Source organism: Numida meleagris, chromosome 3, assembly GCF_002078875.1.
Source record: "Numida meleagris isolate 19003 breed g44 Domestic line chromosome 3, NumMel1.0, whole genome shotgun sequence".
Classification (NCBI taxonomy): Eukaryota; Metazoa; Chordata; class Aves; order Galliformes; family Numididae; genus Numida; species Numida meleagris.
In genome coordinates, this window is record NC_034411.1 from 29413747 (window position 1) to 29430876 (window position 17130).

General features: G+C 32.7%; 1 protein-coding gene across 2 annotated transcripts in view; it reads right to left on the minus strand.

The window, feature by feature from the left end:
* The window catches only part of DNAH8 (dynein axonemal heavy chain 8), a 127196-nt gene that overhangs the window by 22233 nt on the left and 87833 nt on the right, over positions 1 to 17130 (minus strand). For both annotated transcript variants that reach the window (XM_021389444.1, XM_021389445.1), the window contains 17 exons: positions 16868 to 17032; positions 16080 to 16306; positions 15585 to 15703; positions 15042 to 15145; positions 13236 to 13412; positions 12058 to 12225; positions 10658 to 10870; positions 9498 to 9635; positions 9041 to 9168; positions 7812 to 7983; positions 6982 to 7137; positions 6021 to 6176; positions 3861 to 4043; positions 3344 to 3449; positions 2313 to 2565; positions 2023 to 2213; positions 379 to 500 (listed from right to left, as the gene is read on the minus strand). In XM_021389444.1, the coding sequence (XP_021245119.1) occupies positions 379 to 500; positions 2023 to 2213; positions 2313 to 2565; positions 3344 to 3449; positions 3861 to 4043; positions 6021 to 6176; positions 6982 to 7137; positions 7812 to 7983; positions 9041 to 9168; positions 9498 to 9635; positions 10658 to 10870; positions 12058 to 12225; positions 13236 to 13412; positions 15042 to 15145; positions 15585 to 15703; positions 16080 to 16306; positions 16868 to 17032 (2778 nt within the window). The remainder of the gene's footprint in view (positions 1 to 378; positions 501 to 2022; positions 2214 to 2312; positions 2566 to 3343; positions 3450 to 3860; positions 4044 to 6020; positions 6177 to 6981; positions 7138 to 7811; positions 7984 to 9040; positions 9169 to 9497; positions 9636 to 10657; positions 10871 to 12057; positions 12226 to 13235; positions 13413 to 15041; positions 15146 to 15584; positions 15704 to 16079; positions 16307 to 16867; positions 17033 to 17130) is intronic.

Consider the following 17130-nt stretch of genomic DNA (forward strand, 5'->3'; position numbering starts at 1 on the left):
GGAAAACCTACTAGATTCAAAGCATAAAATACAACTAAACTAAAAAACCTGAAACTCATAGATAAACTGTCTGAGGCTTTTATATATCTACTTTTTTTTTTTTCCTTTCTGTCTCTCTGACTTCTTTTGATTTATAGGTTCTTTGGCCCCGTTCTCCTTCTACTGCAATTATTATAACACAAAAGAGCAGATAAAGAAAAAAAGTACAGCAAATAAATACACCCTGTTTCCCACTACCTAACTGTTCATTTCAGTGCCTTTATTCTATACTCCTTTGGCTTTGTTCTTAACTACATCTTTCATGTGCATTTCCAACGTGAAATATGATAGCAAAATTATGATGTGAAACTGGTGATTAACATAATTAATAAGTATCACCTGATTCAAAATTTTTTCAAACTCTGGAAGTTTACTCAATTCCACTAAGTTTAGCCACATCATGTCAAGAATCCAGCGGAATGGTTTAGGTGGGCAAGCCTTTAGATCCAGTGCTGCACCTCCTGCAGGTAAAAACGTTGGGATGAAATATACAGACATTCCAAAGATCAAGATTTTTTTATACTACTTTTTAAATTATGATTTAAATTATGTTTTCTGGACCGTGTCATTTTCACTGAGGTACTACTTGCATTCCTGTGTACAAATCATTTTAAATACTGAGTATAAATTATTTTAAATGTAGACGTGAAGTGAGATAGCCAATAGGTCATACACATTTTACATACTCCAATATGCAGCTGAAGAAAAGACTCAGGAATAAGACTGAAATCCAATTTTAGATAGACTAAAAGAAATACAAAGACTCCAAAGAAGTTTTTTGTATCATCATTTTCTTCATGCTGTAGCTGCATCCTTTCTGGTCCTCTGCCGATTAACTAACGCCACTTTGCAGGAAAACTGGAAGGTGTTATTCCAGAGTTCTCAGAACTAAGATCATTTCTTTGTTAATGTGAGTGGTATAATGAATTTCATCAATTTGCTACAAACAGACTGAAAAAAAACTTGGAATAACTATTATTAAGAGCTATGTTTATGTGAATGTATGTATAGATAACATACACATAAGCTGTAATTATTTCAATACTTTTTAAATATACACACATACTCATGAAAATATATACGTTAAGTATATGTTGTTCCCTTTCAATTCAAATATTCATACTTTTACAAATGTTTGTAATTATTCTGTAGATTACAAAGCATTTTTAACATGAATCTTTTTTTATTCTGCACCCACTGCATCCCCAAATTCTCCATGGAAGGGATACAGAGAAAATTAATCATAAAGGCAGGAAAGAGAAGAACAGAAAATCAGTCATCACTTTGGTGTCATTTTGTACACCAGAAGAATTTCTCATTATCAAATCAATTGTGGTAAACACAGGTGGGAAATGGCATTCTTTATTCCACATTTAAAAATAGCAAAAATTATTCCTGTATTTTGAGACAGATTCTAATAAATAAAAAAGGGATAAGCATCCAATCCTGCATCAGATGTCATGGTATATCTTCCTCCAGCAAAACAAGAACCCATGAGCTGAGAAGCCAAGAAATGCAGTTCCTTATGTAAAGCTTTACTGGAGCTGACAGTTCAGTGTGAAAGCATTTCTAAGCATACTCTGCCTGACATCAGCGGTAAAGCAGTAGCTGGATACTATTCTCAGAAGATAAAGTCACTATGACAAACTGGAAAGCAAGACAGATTATGAATGCAATCTTTTTTCCTATACATTTTATTCAGTAAGGGAAGATAATGATGTTAAAAAAAAAAGTTAACTGCTTTGACACTAGACACTTGCAAAATTCATTTGAACATTATAAGATTCAAGCAGGTTTTTTATGGACCTCTGCCTAAGCAATTGTGGTCAAGTTTTTCAGCAGTCATAAATTCATAAAGACGGAGCCTGATCCCACAGAACTTTTGGCAGATAACATGCAACCAAAAAAATCATAATTTGAAATGGTATAGAAGTTTTAAAGTTTGAAATTACCTCTACATACTACATAATTTTTTAAACTCACCTCTAATGAATGCTTGGAACTCTGTGTTTTTCACATGTCCTCTCTCAAGATCAATTTTCAATGTCAGGAGAAGGGTAAAAAGAAATTTGTGGTTTTCATATAGGCCTCTAACAGAATATGTGTAAATTTCATAGGTAAGGTACTCAATAATATTTGAGATTCTTTTATGGGATATAGGAGACTTCTCAGATCTGAATCATGAAAGCAAAGAACAGGAAAAGCATTTTAATATCAGCAAACACATGGGAAAGACACACATTTGAATGGTAGAAAAATCTGTGTTTTCCTACCTGGTCATGGATTGATCAAATAACTTTAAGAACTGAGCCAGTGAGGTCTGATACATATTATTGACCATGCTCATTTCTGTAATAAGAAAATAAAGAATGCTTCCACGTGTAGCAGCGGGTCGATAATCCTCCTGAGCAGAGTTAATCTTCACTTCAGTTTCTGCTGCCACAGACAACTTTTTAGTTACTTCAGCAGCTGTTTGTTTAGTTATTTGCAGAACTCCAATCAGGGATTCATCATCTACTAGTGAGCCTAAAAGGTGAAATATCAGATGTTCAAGACAGTTTTGTAAAAATCAAAATGAATTATTCATACCAAATGGAAATGATTTTCTGAATTGCAGAAAACATTTTAAAGTGGAGACAAAAGAGGATATGGAATATTAAAAAATATTTTTAAATTCAGGGCACTAAACAAATCCATTCATGTTGTGTCATTTTGAATGTCTGTGTACCAAGAGCTTCGCAGCACGTACTGGAGATGTCAACTCTCTGTGGCACATAAAATACAGTATTCATACACTGTTATTTAATTATTTTTAAAATTCGTTGATGGTTCACTCGAAGAGACTTAGAGTCTTAAAAGCAATGGTCACATAATAGCATTCAAATGCATTTCCATTTACTGCAGGTTACCACCTTTTTTTTTCTACTGAAGATAAAGAACTTAATCATGCGCAAGCTCCTAATATGATGCAAAGATTTGCAATAACGTTTTATCTAGCCCGTTTAACTCTGCATTTTCAACGGTTTAAGAATTTGCCCATGATCAGAGTCTATATCTCATCTGAAGAAATTGGTTTATTTTGCAAAACTTGTTTACGTGCTTAAAAACACTTAGTATCTGGCATGGATATATAATGCCGTGCTATCTATCATACCAAGTTTCACATACTTCAAATCTCTGTCATTGTATGTTCATTCATTACATTTTGGATGGATAAATCAGTTTACGTATGGTAAGATTCTAATGTTCAGCAGCTTAATTTGCCTTATAAAATTCCTAGTTACTTTACAGTTTGATACAGAACCTCTGGTTGCACTTAGTTTGTATAGAAGATTGTCCTCCAGTTCTTGCATCTTTCTTTTATTAAAAGTTACATCTTCCATGAGTTTAATTCGTTCTGCCTCCAGTTCCTATTATTAAAAAACAAGAAATTGACATGACATTTTACGGATTTCAGAGATGAGCCATACTTGAAATCCAAGTGCTGGTTTTTCAAATTCATGGAACGTGCATTTTATTTTTTCTGCTGTATGCAATATCTTATTGTAACATTTTTTTTTAAGCAATGTTTCTGCAGTCTGAAGTATCTTATGAATGTCAAGTGCTCACGCTTAATATTTTAGATCATACTGACAACCATCTGTAGAAAATCACATGTGCATTTTTTTTTTGTATTTAGAAATTACTATATTGAATCTCAATAAAATTTTAGAATATGGCTGACATTTTTTTTTTTTCACTTAAACATTTCTTTTTCCTATATACTAAAGCAGTTAAAGGAAAATTAAGTTGCACTATGGTTTAGTGCACCTTCAGGTTACCTGTTTTTCAGTAAGAATTACTCTTCTCAGTAACTGATTCTCTAGTCCTTTCATTGTAACAGTAAAATCAATAATTGATGTTTTTGCATTAATTTCAGGTGTGAAAGCAGGATTGGGGAGCTTTGTAGTAATGTATAGTCTGAAGGAACTCAATACATCTACTTCCTTATCACCAACTTTCACCTGTGGAGTAAGTCAGAATCATATTAAGCAGAGAAAAACGAGCCTTATTTGCATCAACAATACTGACAAGCAAAAAGAAAAAAAAAGCAAGCATTTTTGAAATACTAAGGATAGTAAAGAGAGGAATTCTTTTTCACAATTCAAATTTGTCATGAAAACAATGATCAATGACCAAAAGTAGCCATGGGCATATACTATAAATGTACTGCTACACTTACACTTCAGATAAATAGAGGGATTAATTCCACTGTGTGTTATGATTAATAGCTTCCAACAGTTAGGTTCGGGTTTTGTGCATCTACATTGCTAACTGCACTTCAGAAATTAAGATGTAGAAACTACTGACCTTCAGAGAAATCATTGTTCTCTTGTTTTCAGGGAAGGAAAGGAATGATTTAATCCAACAATGGAACACAAGTAATTGGAAATCAATTCTTTATTAACTAAGAGTAAGTAGATCTTACTATAAATTTATACAAAGTTTTCCACAGAATTTTTACAGAAAGTGAAATATCAGTAAAATCATTTATATTCTTTCTTGAATGCTCCATGTGCACTCTAACACAAGGAAATCTGATCACTGTGTATTACTCTCTGAGGCCACTTCACCTGGTTTAAGGAGGAAGATCAAATCTACTTCCGTAAGCATATTATTCAGTCTGACATTCAAAGTAAAGATACTCCACAAGAATAGCAATAGTTTGATTTTCATTTTTGTTGTGGTTTAACCCAACAGGCAGCTCAGCATCACACAGTCATTTCCTCACTTCCCTCTCTCAATGGGATAAGGGAGAGAATAGGGAAAAAAAAAACAACAAAAAACAAAACAGAACTTGCATAGTGAGATGAAAATTATTTACTAAGAAAAGGAAAATAATAATAGTAATCATAATAATATAACTTTACAAAGCAAGTGATGCACAACATAGTTGCTCACACCACCTGATGACCAATGCCCAGCAAGTCCCCAAGAAGCAGCTTCCCCCACCAGGCCAACTTCCTTGAATTTTACTTTTTTTTTTTTTTTTTTTTTTTTTTTTTTTTTTTTTTTTTGTATGTTATCATAAGGTATGGAATATCACTTTGGCTAGTTTAGGTCAGCTGTCCTAATTTTGTTCCCTTCCAGCTCCTTGTGCCCTCCCAGCATCCCTTGCTGGCAGGGCAGCGTGAGTAGCTGAAACATTCTTGGCTCCATACAGCACTGCTCAGCAACTAAAACATCAGTGTGATATCAAGAGTGTTTTTCACCCAAAGCTGAAGCATAGCATCATACCAGACACTATGAAGGAAATCAGCTCTGTCCCAGCTGAACCAATTGAAGGACAATTATTATCTGCAATTTTTTTTTCCCACAATCTGTCATATCTCATACAGCTAAAGACGATAGTTTGGAAATAAAAAAAATATACATATATATATCAGGTACAGTCATTTTATTTCAGAATACATCAAAGGAGAATGCTTTTAGAATTTGAGAGTGATTTATTTAACTAATGAAGGTCAGGAACCTGATTTTTCAAGATTATGAGTACATTTAACACTATTATTAAAGCTTCAAATTTGGGCTTGTCTCTTCAGAAAATATTTCTATTCCAGACAAAATATTCTGTTGTCTGTTGTCGCTACCACCAACACTCCACACTCAGAACAGAGACAGCTTTTCAAACCTATATAATTCTATTAAATGGTATAAAATGAAATTACTTGAAAACAAATAGAAAGTATTGTAAGCATTCAATAGGATAAAACCTAACTGGTTCTAGCGTGGAAACCAGAAGTAACAGCAGTAGTTAAATTCTAGATTCATTAGTTGATTACTCAGCTGAGGCTCTGTCAATTTTATTAGTTTGGTTTGATTCTTCAGATTGCCCTCCTGAATACAAAGTTTACCTGATTCAGCAGAGATTTGGCATAAACAGAAAAAATGTCATTCATCACAAAATTAACTTATTCTGCCTCTTTTGTTCAATTACTAACCTTAAAAGAAGTTCCAGATTTAATGAAATTCTTTTCTAATATATTATCAAGCACTGGATCCAACTCTTCACCTATATCTTCAATCACAAGTGATCGTCCCAATGAAAGACTATCTTCCAGATGTGTACGGAAATATTTGTGATTCAATGTTGTTACCTCAAAAAGTAAATTATAAACTGTTGTAAGGACAAAAGCATTTCTTCCAAGTCTTACATGAAAACCATAGATCTCATAAGAAAAACTGTTTTAATTATTTTTGCTACTTGCATTTTAAAGGCAGTAACAAATGTTGGCTGTGCAGCAATTTATGCAGAAAAAATACTTCTTGTGTACACAAATAAAAGTACCATTAAAAAGTAAGTGAAAGATTGGCTCTAATAAAATCTTCAAAACTTCACAATCAGAGCAGAAGTAAAATTGGCAAAGATTACTGGGAGTTTAAAATGTTATGAGTATTTCTGAAATCAGAGCTGGCTAACTTAATTTTCTATTCTATGTCCTTAGAAAAGATTTTCTTATTTTCCCTTTTTAGTGTTGAGCAATTCTTACTCACTGTTAGAATATTATGAACTCAGATGTTTGAAATAGCACAAAAATGGACTTGTAGCATATGAAATCATTAAAAAAATACTAATTTTTTAAAAAATACCACTTCTGTATATCTTTGTAGATTTTAATTTTCAGAACACTCTCATATTAATTTCAAAATTTTCTCTATGGAAATGAAATAGGGCAACAGCTTTGTGTAAAAAGACCCAGGAGTCCTGATGGACAAGTTGAGCATGAACCAGTAATCTCCTTTTGCAGCAAAGGCCAACAGCATTCTAAGCTGCATTAGAAAGAATCACACCAGCACATTGAGGAAAGTGATCCTTCATTACTAGACACACACATCTGGGGAGTCCAGATCTAGTCAATCATGTTTGAAGAAAGCTTATTACATTTTTAAAACACTGTTCACCTGTAATTCATTATCCTGTTCTTTCTTTTTAATCCATGTTTTCCCTTGAGTTTGTGGGTCTATCAAAAGGGGATATCTAGTTGCCTTAGTGACAATTATACCGTTCTGAATTGAGAGGTCGTCTCCAGGCAGCCCTTGAAGATTCCACTCACTAATCTACAGAATATTTAAAAAAAAAAAAAAAAAGTAGTTTGGAATAAAATCTCTCTTAAACTATTATCCTTCAGATAAGATTATTCTCAATGGTAAAAATATGTCTTAAAAGTCTAAAAAAAAAATGATAAATCAACCTGGCAGCCAAGTTAAGCATTGGGATCAATTTAGAGAAAACTACACTAAGAGAATTTTGGGTTTAGTATTTGCTGAACAGTACTTGGAGATTCTGGAAAGACATTGTCCACTGTTTGATTTCAGTGAAAATATTTCATACATCCTTTGTTAAACATTCTCTTTAATATAAAATTTATTTTTATAACTAGACCCAGATAAGACTGAGAACTAAAAACTAGCAACAAGCAATATTGTCTTAGTAGATATGAATTTTGTAGACATGGTGACAGATTCTCAAAACAATGTACTTGAAACTGTCTTACTAGAATTATCTAATTGCATAATATATAACTTGTTTGTCTGCTTGTATCTAAACCTCTCTCATTACTTAGATCTCTAATGGAAATTGCCATGAAAATTTGTTGAAAAACAACAAAACTACACTGCACAGCAATAGCAGGGAATTATGGTCCTGTTCCAGCTAAGCATAATGATAGCTAACACCAAATGAATATGTTTGTTGAAGTTAATATGAAGTCCACTGATCACCAAGAACTTACAGTTGGTGGATCTACCAGCATAGAAATCAAGTTCAAACTTTCAGAAAAGGGAATTTTATGGGCTCTCATCTCTGCTTCCCATAAATCTTTAAGTAAAAGATTCCTGAAATTTTGATTAAAAGGTCCACAGTATGAAAGGAAACCTGTGCAAAGCAGTACATCTCCCACAAGTCTAGGAAAAACAAAAACAACAACAAAAAAAAGGTGATGCATAATTTCATTTCCTTTTTTATTTAGATAAGCAGCTTTTGAAACATAAGATTTCTGTTCCATATGGCTATTTAAGGAAAGAATTAGTGGTCTTTGAGAACAACAAATGGCTTATTTGTGTTCTTATGAAATTTTCATCACAAAACTTAAGAGCAGAATTGTACCAAAGTATTATATTTACTCCTACAAAGTAAAAGAGGCCAGAACTATTCCTTTCTTAGTAAGCAAGAAAATGATTTATTGTTTAAAAACATGCCTGCAATATATTATCTATAAAAAATGAATACTTAATTATCTTGGCATGAACAGACCTCATCAAAAATGTCCAATTTTCTCATTCACAGAAATTCACAGAAACAGAAGCATTTCACAGAAAACTAGTCCAATCTTTCAAGCTCTTTACCTTTAGCAGCCTATCTGACAGGTTTTCTGTTTTCTAGACAGCTAGTACCTCTGGCTTACGGGCTGCTCAACATTTTCTCATTTGGAGTGATAGCCGGTCTGGACTCCAAGTTTTCAGGTTTCTCAGAACAAGGCCTGCTGTCCTACATGTTTTTCAGCACATGGAGTATAGGACAAGGGCTGTTTGGTTTCTGCAACTCCCTCTTTCATTCAAATATGCTATAACTTTAAATCAAATAAAGAGATTTCTTTTTCTTCCTTATTCCTTCTCAGAGTCAGCCTTAGATCATCCCTACCTTCGACCTATATTACTTTCCCAGTAATAGTAGAACAAGGAGCAGTACTGGGGCAGGGGCAGCTGTAATACAAGCACATAACCTCTTTTGAAATTAATTCCAAAATGTGAGGCATTGTTCTATGTTTAAAAATACAAGCACTCAGTTACTCACAATTAATTAGAAGAGGAAAATTTAAATTTCTGGATAGTTCACTTGTACAATCAAATTAAGATTTCAAGGAGGAAAATGAAGCACAACTACTAAAGTTCTTAAATTGTTTGCTAACTCTACATTTTTTATGGGTAATTCGTTCCTTTTTTTCTGTGATGAATTTGATACCTGTTAATCTGAGATTTAAATTCTTTTCTTTTCTCAGTCCACCTATGTTTCTCTCCGCTCAGTCCTTGTATAAGTGTAGAGGCTGCTTGCATCTTTCTTCTGCATGTTTCTGCATCATTCATTAAGTCCTAAAAATGAAAGAATGTCCCGTTTGATTTAATAATAGAATGGAATAATCTTAAAGTATATACAGAGAGAGTCATCCTCTCATTATGGTTAATTTAGTCATTTAGAAGTCATTCTGGGGAGCTACACGTGCAACTACTGTCTAGTATGTTCCTATTCACAGGAAGAAGGAAATATGAGAGCATAGATTTAAATCTCTTACTTTATTTTTTATACATGAACCTCATCCTTGTAATTCAAGATAGTAGGCCCTAAATGGATGTCTGTATCAATTCCTGTTTGCCTAAGTTTTTAAGTAAGCATCTTCATAACAAAAATACTAGTATCTCACCATTTTTTCCTTCATTGCTGCATCAAACTTTGCCTGTACTTTATCCAGTTCAGCTTGCTTTTCATCCAGTACCTCTTGAGCCTTTGCTAATTCTGCATTAGCTACTTTCAGACGGCCTTCCTGTTTTGCCAAGTTAGCCTGCAAAGAGGAGGAATATTAAAACAGTGGTATGAGATTTGAATGTACTTTGATGAATTATTTTCAGCCTGCTTAACTGGAAATCAGCAGTCAATAATATACTGAAATATTTTTATATTAATATTTATACAAATACTATTTCCTGTGTCATCTATATACTTTAAATACTACTTTTGTCTTGAACTCAAGGTTCTTACTATATATATTTTCAACTTTATCTCTTTTTTTATTTTTTAATTACATTTAAGGAAGTTGGTTAACGAATTCAAGTTTCTGATCTGTAAATATTGATTAGCCTAGAAAAAACGACCACTTAATCTTTTTGCTTGATTGTATGCTTTAGTCTTTATTATTTGTTTGTTCTGTAGTGATGGACAATCACAGCAGGGGGCCAGTCCTTGATCAGCAAACCATATTGTTTTCTCCCACCTATTTTTTTTTTTTTTTAAATCAGCCACCTGCACTACTGTTGCTTTCATAAAGTACACTTCTGCCTGTCAAAAAACAATTTGTAATCACCCATTCAGATTCTTCCCCCTTTTATTTTTAAAACTCTGCTATGGGACCTGTAGGGATTAAAAACTTGTTTTACAATCCAATAAGCAACAAACACTAGATTTGAGTTTTCATACGGTCCTTACTTCTCATAAAAAGTTTCTGTTCAAATGTTTATGATCATGTAAAAGAAAACACATACTGAAGTAAAAATGACAGCTAAAATGTTTTACTGCTTGGTTCCCACTGTTGGAACTTAACTCCTTTTCTGATGTAAGCCCCAAATCTCTTTAAATTGCCACCATTTAGGTATGATATCTGCTCTTGTCATTCCTACTCTTATCATTCTTAGCTACTACATTCTACTGGTCTAAGTCTGAATTCTAAGTCTGAATCAATTTATTTACTCATACATACATATATATATTAAATCCTCCTACGTATATATATGTATATTAAATCCTACTACCATTAAAGTAAATGAAGTTAAATTACATAGAAAGCAAAAGAAAGAGATGATGAACTACCTTAAGAGGTAGGACATCCCTGTTAACACCATAAAATATTGCCATGGCTTGTGTCCAAGAGAGGAGTCCTGCCACATTACCACACACTTTTTTACCGCTCTCCAGTGTGTAGTCCTCCATGTTAAAGTAAGGCTGAAGTAATTCTACTGTCTCTTCATTGATTGTATCCTTAGGAAACTGCTGTAGACTCTGCAGGAATGGGCCACTCATAAGCTGCAGTAAAAAAAAAAAAAAAAAAAAAAAAAAAAAAAAAAAGAGATATCTGTAAGCTCTTTATTCACTTTATGTCTAAAAGGTTGTTTATTAGTAAGTTTAAAAAAAAAAAAACAGAAAAAAAGAAAAGTTAACAAGGTTCTTCTGTAAAAGAAGGTAATTGATACAGTTATTATAAGGGTATTCTATTTAGTTCTAACTCCTCCCAAATACCTTCAACAATTTCAAGTTTTAGAAAATCATGCTCCAGCAAATGGGCTTGAAAGTTACTGATGGGGTTTCTATCTTTCACAGCTCTGCTTTGACATTTAAAAAGCATTTGAGAAATAGCATTTCACAAAAAGTTCAACCAAGATACAGCCTCTGAGGTACATTTGTAACTTATATTAAAAATGCAAAAAAAAAAATCCAACTATAAAAAACTACTTTTGCATTTCTGATCTGTGATGTAAGTTATTCTGGAAAGGGAAACCACTGGTTTTAAAATTTTCTAACAAATGTTTATCATGTTAAAGCGAGCCATGGAATAACTGCTTATCCCATTTCATTATGTCCATGGAAAACAAAACATATTGTTATTTTTTAATTCCAGCACAAGATTAAATGAAAAGCAAGCTCTATTCATGTCCAAGGTATGTATTTTTTACTCATTTGCATGAAAAAAATAACCTCTGAGGCAATGATATTGGAAGTTAATATATTAACTGAAGTGGAACAGAATTTAAAGAATTGCAGAAGACATGAAAAAAAAGACACGTTCTGAGAGAATTCCAAAGACCGTTCCAAGAATTTGGGCCAGGAATACTGAAATACAGTATGGGATAAAACCTACTCTCTCTTAATCATATAGTTTTTCAAACAATCATGAAGCCTGGGAAAAACAGAAAAAAAACTGTCTAAGTGTAAACCAGCAATTCCACAGAGAGAAAGAGAGATGTTTAAGAATTCTCGTACTTCTGTCATTGAGAAATCTTTTTCAGGTATGTCACATGGAACTGGACCAGCAAAATTTTCTGAGCAATTCACCTACTTCCTGTAGTAGTCTTTGTATACTATATGAATTTTGGAACCACGGTTGCATTTTTACAAACTTCTGCCCTACTTTGAGTAAATAGCATTATAAATTCCCTGGTATTCAAGTTGCTAGTTCTAACTTTTAAGAAACATTTTTTAAAAACTCAACTTACTTTTAAGGATTCTCCCCATGATGGTTTGCAGCAAGGCTTTTCTGGATCCATGGTAACTGGATCTAATTGCTTTTGGAATAGTATCAGACAGCAGTCCATGATCCTCATAATTAGATGAGGAGGTTTTGCCAGTTTTCTAACAGTAGCGATATCCACTGGTTTGATTGTCTGTTTGAAAGAAAATGTAACACAATTCTGTCTCATTATTTTTCTATTTAATATCTTGATTTTAATATTTGTTTGACATAATTTACTCTGAGACAAGCTGTATAGAGAAAACACAAAAAAAATGACTCACTGGGTTTACTTTACTAAATTTCATAGTTTCATGACACTTTAATACTCTTAATAAATACCAGTGATGAACATTTTCTCAATCCTAAAGACAGCACTCAAAGCTTAAATTTAAAGAGATAGAACAGCAGCATTAACTTAATTTGACAATTGAAATGACTGAAGAAAAGTATATAGTAAAATTGCAGAGGATTTAATTAAAAGCAGATGACTTGATATAACAGTATTTTGGATGTTTAAGGGTTACGTGCCACCATTTATTCTGAGATAAATTTGATGTTTTGTTGCTTTCTAAAGTATTATAGGCATGAGATTTTTTTAACTTCATTTCCTAGTAGCATCACTGACACTTCACTTAGCTTAATAATAATTTATATGATAATAATAAATGACTTCAAACTTAAAAACTAACAAAGGAATTTGTGTCTGTAAAATAGAGCATGTCACTATCTGGAAAATGTAGTTACAGACTCAATATAGAATTCACAGGACAGTGCAAGAGTCCCAAAGTCCCTTAGACTTAATGGTTTTTTGGTGAGGTATAACTCAGCCTTTTACTCCTCTTAAAGAGTTAGGTATGAAAAAGCCACCTGTAACTTTTGGAAAGATTTATGCCTGCATCTTCCTAATGACCAAGTAATAAATACTACAAAATATTCTCAATGGTTTTAGAAAGATATTGCAAGTTTCATAAATACTTATCAGAGACATGACCACCATGATAACAGTGATAAGCTAGCATCAGCAGTCAAAACCAATTGATAACTACATATTTGTGGCAATAGATTTTCCTTCAGCGGTGACTCAAATAGTACTAAACTAATAAAAATGTAAGAAATTGATTAAGATGCTTAAACTAATAAAAAAGTAAGAAATTTATTCACATTCAGTGCAGCTTCTGCTTCTTCTAAGGCTGGTTTAGCTGCCTCCAGTTTACTTTCTGCTTTCATTTTTTCTACATCAATTTCATCTACAATTTTTTGTGCTTTATCCTTCACACCCTGGACTTCATTTTTTACTTTAGATGCAGCTTCAGCACTTACTTTGACTTCTGCTAGTACCTGGGATTGATAGTAAACACATAAAAAGCACACATCAAAATGGTGGAACAAGTAATTAAGCAATCTGATAGAAAACAGATAAGGGCTGTTACAGAGACATATATGAAGCTTACCCTACTTACTTATATATGGAATCGAATTTAGCATTTACTGAATCCTCACAGAGAAATATTAGAGAAGTTTCCCAGCAGGAGTTGGATAGAAAAAATGAATTATTTTAATAATAGATAGAAGGCTCTTCAGTGTCTTTTAAAGCTATGGTGCTTTATCCTACGGTGGATTTTCATCTTCTTTGAATCTTTTTCAATGCAAACAGTATTTGCATTTTTTTTCTCTACAATTCTGCAGATAAAGATAATCCAGCTAATTGAATAATTAAGGATGGCAAGCCTCCTTTCTTTTACTCTAGTCCAATACAACTAATTGTGAACCTACATAATTAAGTCATCCACTTGTATATTTGTTGTCTTAGTGCACATGTCTTCAGTTCTGTTGTATGTGTAACATACAGTCAGAATACTTTTTGATCAGGATCAGCTGTAGAGTCAAGACCAGCACTCTGAATGTGTTTACAAGAACATAAACAATGTTCTCATATACCTTTGAGAAGAAATGATAGATTAAAAAAAAAATGACCTTTTTTTGTCATATCCAATTCTGATTTCTAGAGGGCTCAGTATTAAGTAGAAAAACAGAAAATTAGAGAATATAAATAATATCACATTTATTTGAAATAAATGTCTGTGGTTTTATTGCTTATCTGTAAATCTACATCCTCAGTCTCATAAGCAGTATCCTATTGAAAAAGCTGACTACCTAGAGTCCATAAACAATTATTCTAAGACAGCTATTTCAAAATGCATATCAAATACAAATATTAAACAAACTGAACACTACCAGCATATCTATCATTCTCCTGGAATCTAAGCTGTGTCAATTCATTCAATTCTGTCATTATTTTCTCTTACATGAGTAAAGGCCTTGAAGAATGCAAGGAGTCCTTTAGCCATTGCTGGCCAAAGATCTGCTCCCAAGGGCATACTATACATGCACTGCCAGAGTATTGTGGTATCTTTCAGAAAACAGAATGCCTGTAGTAACATTCAATTTACGTTAGACCACCAGACTCATGAACACATGGATATTTTGTTAATATGAAAATAAAATGAAACTAAACTAAAGCTGGATGAATTTTTAAAAGCAATTCTGAACTGATGGTAAGTGCTCTTACCATCTGTTAACTTCTTATCCGCAAATAAGCGCTCTTATTACGATTTTATAATTAATTACAATTTTATAATTATAATTTAATAAACTTCAACCAAAAACACAAAAAAGCCATGAAACAAACAAGCAAAAAGATATTTGGTGCTTATAGGAGTGGAAAGAAATGGGAGGAAAACAAGGAAGGCACTCAATCTTTGAATATATTCATGACTTCCCACCCAGTCAGTATAATTCCAACTTCTGCTGCAGTCTTAAAGTGCCTCACTTTCAGAAGTATGTGCATTACCAACATATTGTGGACACGGGGGTGAAATTTCTTTTTGACCATGATGCACGTTTTTACTCCAGTATATAACCTGATGTTATCCACCACCTTTTGCTACATAACACTTGAGTACTTACTTCATCTGCCTTTACAGATGCCACAGCAAGCTCCTTTTCCTTAACAGCCAGTTCCTTAGAGAGCTTAGCAACAGATTCACTGGCTTCCATCAGCTTAGACAGACCTATTAAGTGAAAGATAAAAATAAGAAAAATGAAAGCTATTAGTTTTTCTAATTACATAATACAATCTAGCTCTGGATCCCAAATGCCTTTTGCTGTCCTTTAAATTTGTGTGTAAGGGATAGAAAGCGGATGTACATGATCATACTAACTTGATTGTGCTTTATTTTCATTTTTCATAGATACAAATAATTTCAAAATGTACAAAATGATTACAAACACTCCTATGTCTTCAAAAAAAATCCAAAATTTTTATGTTTGGTTTGTTACAGCTGTATACAGTACCTGAAAATGGCATATTGAGGATATATTGTGTCAAAAACACAGGCTACTAGTTTAGGACTGTGATTAACAGAATCGATTCTAAACAATCATTGATTGAGATGCTTAATATTAAAAACACAGATCATTTGAGACCAAATATATCTTTATTTTGCTTACCAATTTGCATACGTTCAGCTTGTTCATTAATACTTGCTAACTTTTCAGCATAAACTTCTTTGTAGCCATTGATGAAAGACAGGTAAGATTTAGGTGTTACGTGAGCTCTTCTTCGATACCTAAAACATGGCATATTGGCAGCATGAACTTCATATATATTTTCAATATATACAGCAATTTGATTACTTGCAATGAAACAGAAAGTTATATAAAACAAGCATTCAATTCAGTCAAATTTCTTCATAATATAAAGTCCTATTTCCAATTATATTGTTTTAATCCACATAAACAATACTAAAGAGTGATTAATAATAGGAATGAAGATAATTAATTTGCAACACAATCATACTTCTCATGGCCTTTTCATATATTGATTTAGCAGATTCATTTTGATATTGGCCTGAAAAGACATTTATTGAATCTTACAATACAATAAAAAACAGTATCACTAGCAATACTTTCGAGATTGATGTTCACATTTGTTTAAAATATTACCTTTGGAAATAATTCTCACAGCTTTCTGAAACTATATCGTGAAAGAGTCCCATGGTTTCTACTACTTGTGTTTTAACTGATGTGGAGCAGACCATATTAAATTCTGAAAGAAAATAACTGGCTACAGCTACAAGAGCTTCCCTGGGCCATCGACTGAACCAATCCATGGTGCACCCTGATATGAGACCAGGAAATTTCAAAGAACGTGCACGGAACTTCTCACCAACCTAAAGAAAGTAACACTGTCAGTTTATGATACAATATCTAAATTAGGTTGATCAAAATGCTCAATGCATATAAACAACTAAATAGACTATATTTTTTCTTGCTAATTTTCAGCATAGTTTTTTCTTTTAAATATTTTGTTACATTTGCAACATTCAGCATTTTATGAAATTTGAAGAAGATCATGACCAATATGAATGTTTCTTAATATTTTAAAACTTCAATTAACGTCTTAATTTCCATGAAATACTTGCTTTCGAGTAACAAGTAAAAATTTCATAAAGCTGCATACACTGATCTGTAATAGGAAAGAATATGCCAGGTGGGAAAAATGAAAATCAATTTAACCTGTAAAGAATGACTGAATTTTCCAGTATTTGCTTTTAAGTTCTGACAAGTGCACTACTATTTTTATTGTACCAGCAATTGTAATAGAGACTTCACTAATCTTATCATGCATCTTTAAACCTCCCTAAAAACATAAACCTTGAATAATCCTGTCATAACTTACAGAATATTTTGCTAATGGAAATAAAGAAGCCAGATATAAACAAAATACTTACGGGAGAAAAGCAGAGGACAACATGCAAGTTCTTCTTTGCCCGAGTTAAAAAATACTCATACAGATTATCAAAGGTAGGAGGACAGCGAGGCATCTCTTTTTTCATCACTGGTATTAATGCTTGAGTGATTTCATCCAACTCATCCCGAGCAAATAAATTAGAAATCTTTATATAAAATTAAAAGTGATATTAAAATAAATAGCATCGATTTAGTTTTTTCTCTCTACATCTGCATATCTTATTGTGCATATACGCAGCTTAGC